The sequence below is a fragment of the Muscardinus avellanarius genome (genome assembly GCF_963383645.1).
Source record: "Muscardinus avellanarius genome assembly, chromosome: 1".
NCBI lineage: Eukaryota > Metazoa > Chordata > Mammalia > Rodentia > Gliridae > Muscardinus > Muscardinus avellanarius.
The window spans coordinates 122026868-122035316 of record NC_137786.1 but is presented as its reverse complement, the minus strand read 5'-3'; the positions used below and the strand labels follow the sequence as shown (position 1 = coordinate 122035316).

Sequence of the window (8449 nt, the reverse complement as noted above, 5' to 3'; positions counted from 1 at the left end):
GCTTTATTTTTCTTATATATATTTATATATATATATATAAAAAAGGAAACTTTGCAAATGTACACACAACCTAACAAAACCATGTACACACACATACACACGCACACGCACACACCAAAGCTCGGGCCAGGCCCCCCTTTTCATCCCTAAGTACCATTTCCCCTCTGGGCCCTTGTGGGGTCTGGGCTCATTAGCTTGGTTTGTGGAAATTTGGTGCTAATATGACTACACCCTTAATCCCCATAAAGGACAGTGGCCCTCATCTTTGTCCCATCTCCCACCTCTCAGTTTCACGTGGCCCCTTGAGAGGGCACTGGAAGTTGAGTGAGTGCAGGAGCTCTGGCTCAGCTTCCTGCCTGCAGGGACAGCCTTGCAGGAGCAACACCAAAGAAAAATACCACCGAAGACTCCAGTGGCTGCCTCTGCTCCTGGGTCCTTACAGGGTGCTCTCCAGGTCAGTGTGAGCCCTGCACTGGGACAGTGAGCCAGCAACTGGGCCCTAACGCATCCTCACGTCTGGACGTCTGGGGCACAACTCAAATTATTGAAGCCAGCCTGGGGGGCAGGAAGGCAGCTCAGAGAAGGCCCCTACTGGCTACTGGTAGTAGACAGGTGTTTATAGCTAAGCATGTGCCGGGAGAAAATTCCAACCCACTCAGAGATGGAGGTGAGCCTGTCCTTGAAAGGGGGCTTCCAGGGTCAAGCGAAGTCCTAAGGTCGCTCTGATCCTGGCCCCTCAGCCCTGGAATGCATCTGCAGGTGAGCTGGAGCAGGGTTCTGCAGCTTCTTCGGGGGTTCTGGCTAGGGAGAAGAGTGAGCAGGGAGCCGGGAACTGCCTGGGCAGGGAGGGAGCCGCATGTGATCCCATGGCTAATGCCTCAGGTCGATGTATTTCTCTCCCTGAAACAGGAGAGGGGAACAAGACAGTGAGCAGGGCTCTAGCGGGAAGGACCCGGGGGAAGGAGGGACTGAGCAGAAGCAGTCTGGAGGCTGAGTATGGTGCAGGGGAGGACAGACAGCCCCAGGCCTGCCACTGCACTGGGGAGATGTGGGCACGCCTTGTGGCCAGAGCCACAGATTCACTCAGGACGAGGTGGTGGTGATGGGATTGTTTCTCCAGGTTCCCTCCGCCACCTGCCTTGCCTGCCATCTGTGAGTAGTGTTAAAGGCAAGATGGGCCTGCTCCCTGTCTACAACCAAGAAAGGTGAAGGGTGGAAAGAGTTAGCACAGTTAGCCCCTGTCACCCCCTCCGTGGCAATGTGCCGGGCACTGACCACAGGAGCTGCCTCCTACCTGGTCTCCAGGAGCCCTCTTGTCACCGCAGCTGCCCTGTAGGAGGCCCATCTCTTCTGGGAGCTTATCTGACTTAACTTCAACTACAAATTCACTCTTACGAGACGGGGGCAGCGTGCTGGGAGGAGGGAGGCGAAAGGTTGGCAACTAGGGGGGAGGGGCAGGGAGAGCCCATTGGGAAGGACATCAGATGGACGATGGGCTCTTTGGTGTCCTGGGGCCAGCGTGGGAAGGGCAGGGAAGCAGGTCATGAAAGAAAGCATGGTTGATGGAAGCTGGGTGGCGGGAGGTATGGCAGTAATTGCTCCAACCCAGTGTCCCACTCTTGATCCTAAGGGACAGGTGGGCATGGAGGCAGCAAGCTGGGCAGGGGTCAGGGGAAGGGGAGGAAGGGGCCAGGTTCTTGCTCACATCTCTTGTTTGCCTGAGCGCCCACACAGCAGCTTGCCCTTCTTGTAGAAGAAATAGAGGACCGCGCCCAGGACAGCCAGGACCAGGATGCACACAATGACAGCCACGATGACCACGCCCTTGCTCTCGGGCTCTGGCAGCTTTTTCTCTGTGGCACAGACACTCCATTCACTCCCTGCCCTGGCTGCCCCCGTTGCTCTTGCTGCACCACCCAGCCCCACGCTGAGGGAAAATGAGCGCTACGCATCTTTTCCACTCCGTTCCTCACCGGAGACAGAGGGCACAAAAGGTCCCTGGCATAGCCTTGCTTTTGCCAGACCTGGCTTACCTGTGGAGGTGCTGTTGGCTCTGGCATGAGGACTGGCCGTGGAAGTACCGGGGCCAGCAGTTTGGCTGGACTCTGGTGTGAGGGTGGTTAAACTGACTAGGAGGCAGAGGGGAGGGTTAGGAGAAGCGCTCGTTAGTGCCCGTGCCGGGGGGCATGCCCCTGCCGTCCTCTGCATGGACGCAGCCCTCACCCAGCTCCAGGATGATGGTGGTGGTGTTTCTGCCCAGGGAGTTGGAGGCTGTGCATTCTGCGCCTGTCTCCAACAGCTCTGGGGTCACGAGGACATTTAGGGTGCTTAGAACCCTCTGTGGATCTTGGCCTTGTTCACTTGCCTAGGAGGAAGACTGCGGCTCAGCAAGTGGGGATCATCTGCCACCGCTACCAAGTTGGGGTGGGACTCGTCCTAGAGTTTACCGTGCCGTTGATGTTCCAGGAAATGGTGGGCCGAGGATACCCGGATGCTTCACAGGATAGATTCAGCCATGTGCTCTCCTTCACCCACAGTTTCCTTTTCTTTGATGCCATCCAGGGAGGCCCTTGGGGAGGAAAGCGGGGTGAGGCAGCAAGCTTAGCTAGCCTGTCTCCAGGGCAGCAGGTGGGATTTGGACCTCAAAAAGCTCAGGACACCCAACTCTGGGAAACCTGGTCTCTGCTTACAGGAACTCACCAAAAACGGCCACAGTGACCAGCTGGGTACGGTTCAGGCCAGGAACGCTGGGCACAGACGCCACGCACAGGTAGCCTCCCCCTGCCTCCCGCTGCAGGCTGTGTAACTGGAGCACAGGCCCCTTTTCTAGCACCTGCCCTGTCTGGGGGGAGAAGGGGATCAGGTGGTCTGGGATAAAGTGTGCTGTGGGTGTTCTCTGCCTCAGCCCTGCCAGTACCTCTTCTCTCTGCCACTGGAACTCGAGGGTCCGGTTACTTTGTGCCTCGCAGGTCAGTGTGAGGCTGCTGCCTTCCTGGCCCTCCGGGGCTGGAGGACTCACGCGAATGTCAGACACATCTGGGGGCACAGCAAGAGTGTCAGCCTGGGCAGAGCAGGGCCACTTCCCTCTTGCTGCAGCTTGGCCTGGCCTGGGCCCCCAGTGCCTCACAGTTCACCAGCAGCTCCTGGAGGTCACTCTTGAGCGGATTCATGGATTCCAAATCTAGGCCCTGACATTCATAGAACCCGCTGTGCTGCTTCTGCGCCGGATCCAGGAGCAGGAGGCCGTTGTCAGTGGTCCCCTCTTCTTCCATCTCCCTAGTGCTGGGGTTCTGGAGAGGATGAAGGGGTGAGTGGAGCACCCCTCCAGACCCCCCATCTGCAGCTTTCCATTATCCAGTCTGCACCCAGCATGGGCCTTGCGTACCTGCTTGTAGATACTGAAGTGGGGTGGGGGGTTGCCATCAGCCAAACACCTGATTTCCACTCGGTCTCCTTCCTTTAGCAATCCCACAGGCTCCACTTCCAACCACACCTTTCCTGCTGGGTCTGTGTAGGCAACGGGATTGTTCTCAGCCCAAGACTTGTCGGGCTGGACAGAGAGGGGCTAGTAAGAGCCTGTGCCAGCCCACTCCAGGGAGCAGAAGGCCCGGTTGGTACTCACAGAAAACAGGGACAGTGACTTCCCTAGACTCCTTCATGTGGTTCCCACTTGGCAGCCGGTAGCTAAGCTCACAGTAGAACTGGGCATCTTTGTCTTCCTTAACCAGTTGTGCCTTGAGGATGCTCCTCAGGGTGTACAAGCCACTTGACTCCACGATCTGTGAGGACTGGATGTGGACGCCTGGGCAGAAAGACAAGAGACTCGAGGCGCCAGCAGGGACCATCTAAATGCTTCTGCCAGGTGTGCACAGCGGTGCAGCCTGTGGTCCCAGCTGTTTGGGAAGCTGAGGCAAGAGGATAGCAAGTTCAAGGCCAGCCTGGGCAATTTAAGAGAGACCCTATCTCTTGCCAGGCATGATGGCACACGCTTGTAATCCCAGTACTTGGGAGGCTGAAAGAGGTTTAGCTACTTAGGCCCTCTGCAACTTAGTGAGACGTTGTTTCAAAATGAAGAATAAAATAGGGCTGGGGTGTAGTTTAGCTTAGGTAGAATGCCTCTGGATTCAGCCTCCAGTACTCTGCAGAGAGAGAGAGAGAGAGAGAGAGAGAGAGAGAGAGAGAGAGAGAGAGAGAGAGAAAGACCCTGTCTCAAGATAAAAAAAAATGGAGATTCCACCAGGTGTGGTACATGCCTATAATCCCAGCAATTTAGTACAACTCTACTTTGAAATTAAAAAATAACATCAGGGTGGAGGTTAGCTCAAGAGGTAGAATGTCTCTGGGTTCAATCCTATACTAACAAATAAAATGGGGACCTGAGGTCCTGGGTTCAATCCCCAGTGGCCCCCACACACAAACACAAAATAATAATAACAAAGAAAATATTTTAAGTATTACATGTTTAATTAATTTCTTCTCATTTTTAAGTAAAAGTTAAAAGAAAATGTGAGGTAGAAACAGGTATGGTGATGAAACAGGTACCTGTGATCCCAGTACTTGAGCTGAGACAGGATGCTCGCAGGTTCATGACCAGCCTCAGCAACTTCGGCCCTTAGCAACTTAGGGAGACCCTGTTTCTTTTTTTGTGTGTGTTGGGCTGGGGCTGGGGGTTGGGGTGCTGGGGATTGAACCCAGTGGCATTCTACCTCTGAGCTAAACCCCAGCCCTATTTTATTTTTAGTTTGAAACAGGGTCTCAAGAGGTGATGAGAGTCTCACTATTGCTAAGGCTGTCCTGGAACTTGTAATCCTCCTGTTTCATCTACCCAAGTATTGGGATTACAAGTATGCTACCACACCCAGCTGATCCTGTTTCAAAATAAAAATAAAATAAGGCTGGCATGGTGGCATGTGTCTAGAATCCCAGTACTTGGGAGATTGAGACAGAAGGATTCGAAGTTCGAGGACAGCCTCATCATCAGCAACCGAATGAGACCCTGTTTCAAAACAAAAAATAAAATAGGGCTGGGAGAGTAGCTCAGGGTTAGAATACACCTGGGATCAATTCCCAGTGCTACAAAGTAAATAAGTGAACAAACAAACAAAATAAGGCTGGGGGTGTAACTCAGAGGTAGAATGCCCCTGGGTTCAATCCACAGTAACAACAACAACAAAAAAAAATGCAGCCAGGTGCAGCTGAGACAGGAGGATCGCAGGTTCACAGCCAGCCTTAGCAACGTAATAAGACCCTCTGCAACCTAGTGAGACCCTGTTTTAAAATAAAAATAAAAATCGGTTTGGGGGGTGTGGCTCAGAGGTAGAATGTCCCTGGGTTCAGTCCCCAGTACAGAGAGAGAGAGAGACAGACAGGAAACAAAAGAAAAGGTAAAGTATCTCCCCGTGTGGCACCATAGACAGACAGACAAGCAGGCAGGAAGGGCAACTCACGATTCTTCTCCTCTTTAAGGGGCCGACCGTTCTTGTACCAGATGACTTGAGGAAGAGGGTAGCCATTCCTTCCTATACAGGTAGCAACCTAAAGAGAGCAGTGTTGAGTCTCTGACAGCCCAGGAAGCCCCGCCTGAGCCCCCGGTTAGGCCCAGCTCCAGGGCCTGTCTCACCTCCTCTAGCTCCTTGCTGTCCACAGAGATGCCCAGGACATTGGCCTGGATGGTCGGCTCCTCTGGAGCTTCTGCAAGAGAAGGGGCATCAGCAGGGAGCACAGGACTCTACTGCCCATGACCTGCGCTGCCCCAGGACAGGAATAGGACTCACTGTAAACATGGAGCTGGATGCGGTGCTCCGGGGACCGGGGGCGCTTGCTCTGACACAGGAAGACACGCTCGTCATGGGGGGTCACCTGAGTCAGGGCCAGGGTAGCCCCTGGGCCCTGGAGGCTGAGCCGGTGCTGGTACTCCCCAGGCTCACTCTGGCCCTGGCCCTGGCGGATGCGGAAGATGACTGTGCGCTTCTCCTTGTGGACCTGAAGGATGGGGACAGAGGCAAGGGTTCTAGGGCCAACTGGAGGCAGAGCTTCCCACCCGCCCTGCCATGGGGGACCCGAGCACTCACAGAAAACCAGTCCACGTGGCTGAGGTTGCCCTGGCCGTGAGAGGGCTCACACCGCAGCAGGGCAGTGCCGCCCACCTCCACCTCCACCTGCTCCGGTGGGGGCAGCTCCGCCTCCCCAGGCACTCCTGGGAAGGAAGGGGCACACCAGCAGCTGTGTCAGCTCCAGCTGCTGCCCATGCCCTCCCTTGGCACTGCTCCCTGCAGCTGTTCTTCTGCCACTCCAAAGGGTCCTCCCCTGGCCCTCAGTCAACCTCCTCCCGCCTGTCCCCACCCAGGGCCAGCCCTCTGCCAGTGCAGGGGCATCCCTGGTCCTTAGAACAGAGGCTGAGCATCCGGCACCTCCCAGCAAACAGACAGGGGCAGACAGGGGCAACCTGGGCTCTGGGCCAAGAAGAAGGCCTCTTTCCTCCCAGGCCCCCTCTCCTCGGTGTGAGCTCAGAGTGTGGGAATGTGTGGCATGAACTAAGCAAGTGCACACAGGCCCCTTTGTGTCCCCCATCCCCAGGGAAGACACAAGGCTCTGCCCTCTGCCCCCCAAATGCCCTCCCCACGCCCCCCAAAGGCGCAGTGGGTCAATCTGGCCGGAACCCCCATCTCATGCTCCCTAAGCAGTGTGGCAAGGACTATCCAGGACATGCCCTGGGCCCCATCCTGGGGGTCTAGTGAGGGTGAAAGGGTCAGGACAAGGGCCAGGAGTGGCCAGGGGTGATATCAGTGGTGCCAGCGAGCTGTCGGTCTGTGAGGAGGTGATGTCACTTGACAGCATCTGGCTGGACCCAGGGTGCCTGAGTTGCTGCCTTGGGCTGCCCCCCCCCCTCCCCAGCAAGAGCAGGTAGTGTGGTCCCAGCCCAGAACAGAAGCGGAGGGTTCCTGACTCTTTCCCCTGTGATGCAGGAGCAGGCCAGGGTAGGGCTGGACAGCTTGCTGCTGTGGAACCAGCCCAGTTTAGCCCTTTCCCCAGAAATAAGGTCAGTCTGGGAGGCGGCAGCTGGAGAACCCTAGGGATGCTGCTGGCATTGGGCTGAGGCCAGCAGTGTAATGCCCAGCCAGGCCCCACTCCTTCCTCAGCTGGACGGCGGCTGGGGCAGGGCGAGGAGCCCAGAGCCACAGCAACACCGCTGCGGCCATACAAGGGCAGCATGGACTCCAGGCCGGCCTCTGGGCGTTCTAGGTGTGGGCGCCCTTTCCACCTGAAGTTGCTCCACAAACTAAGTCTGTTGGCGCTTCCACTCCTGAAATCTTCACCGCTCGTCTTGCCACCTGTGATCCCCTCACCCTGGGACTCGGGAGGCGACCCGCGCCGCCTCAGGCCCCTGGCAACGCCCAGCCGGGCGGATCCGCTGTCCTGCTCCCGCGCCCCTCCCGCGCCCCTCCAGCCTGGCGCAAGCCCAAGAGCGAGGGAGAGGGATGGGCGCGCCCCCCAGCCGGGGAAGCCGCCTCTCAGCAACAGGCGGGTGCAGGATTCCGGGGGTCGGTATGCGCTCTGACTGCGCCTCGGGTCCCGGGTCCAGCTTCGGGCCCCCAGAGTGAGCACCTGCCGGAAGATTCCTCCTGCGCCCCGAGATGCTCGGTTCCACCCCTGCCCGGTCGCGGCAGCAGCCTCCTCCCGGCCTCCCCGGTCCTGCTCCCGGGACACTCTGGAGCCCCGCCCGCCTGCAGAGGGGTTGCGCGCGCCCAAGGCGCCTGGGAATCGGGCCGGGCAGCGCCCGCAGGGGCGCACAGACCCGGGACCGCGCGCTGCCAGCTCTGCTCCCGGACTCGCGCCACCGATGCCCCCGGGTTGGGCTCTGTGGGGTGCCGGCTCCCGGCCAACTAACTCACCCGTGGCGCGACGGCCGCAGCAGCAAGCAGCGAGCAGCAGGGCGCACACGAGCCTGGGCAGCCCCATGCTTCCCGGCTGGAGGACCAGGGCCAAGTGAGCAGCCCGCTGCCGCCGGGGGCTGACGTCAGGGGGGCGGGGGAGGGGGCCCGAGCGCCGCCGCCCGGGCCGGCAGCCCTAAGGGGGCGGGCCCGCTCGGGAGCTAGGCAGAAGCGGGTCCCGCTGCGCCCTGCTTGGGAAGGCCGCGCGGGCAGTGACAGGTGTCTTGGAGCCGGCCTGACTGGCCGAGGCGGCAGCGAAGAGGACTTGGCTCGGATGCTCAGAGTGGTCCCGGGTCCCAAGAGCAGGGCACAGCCCTAGCAGCCAGTGTAGTCCAGGGGCCCTCCAGGAGGAGGGCAGCAGCCCAGGTCCCTTGTGTCCCTGACAAGGGCCTCCCATTGAGGCTCTGCCCTGCCACCAGACACTGGGCAGGCCTTGGCCGACTCAGAAAGATTGCTCCACTGCGGCTGCCGCCGGCCTGGCACTGCCCCAGCGCCTCGCAGACCTGGCAGCTCTGGGG

At 58.4% G+C, this 8449-nt stretch overlaps 1 protein-coding gene across 1 annotated transcript; it reads right to left on the bottom strand.

The window, feature by feature from the left end:
- Nucleotides 1–870: 870 nt before the first annotated feature.
- On the bottom strand, nt 871–7959 carry MCAM (melanoma cell adhesion molecule; the record flags this gene model as incomplete). The annotated part of the gene is made up of 16 exons (XM_080699937.1): nt 871–900; nt 1295–1412; nt 1706–1853; nt 2034–2129; nt 2224–2365; nt 2448–2569; nt 2701–2842; nt 2918–3036; nt 3128–3290; nt 3386–3507; nt 3623–3802; nt 5448–5535; nt 5621–5691; nt 5775–5982; nt 6072–6196; nt 7893–7959. The coding sequence occupies 16 exons, from the start codon at nt 7957–7959 to the stop codon at nt 871–873; spliced, it is 1941 nt and encodes a 646-aa protein (XP_080556063.1).
- Nucleotides 7960–8449: the final 490 nt, after the last annotated feature.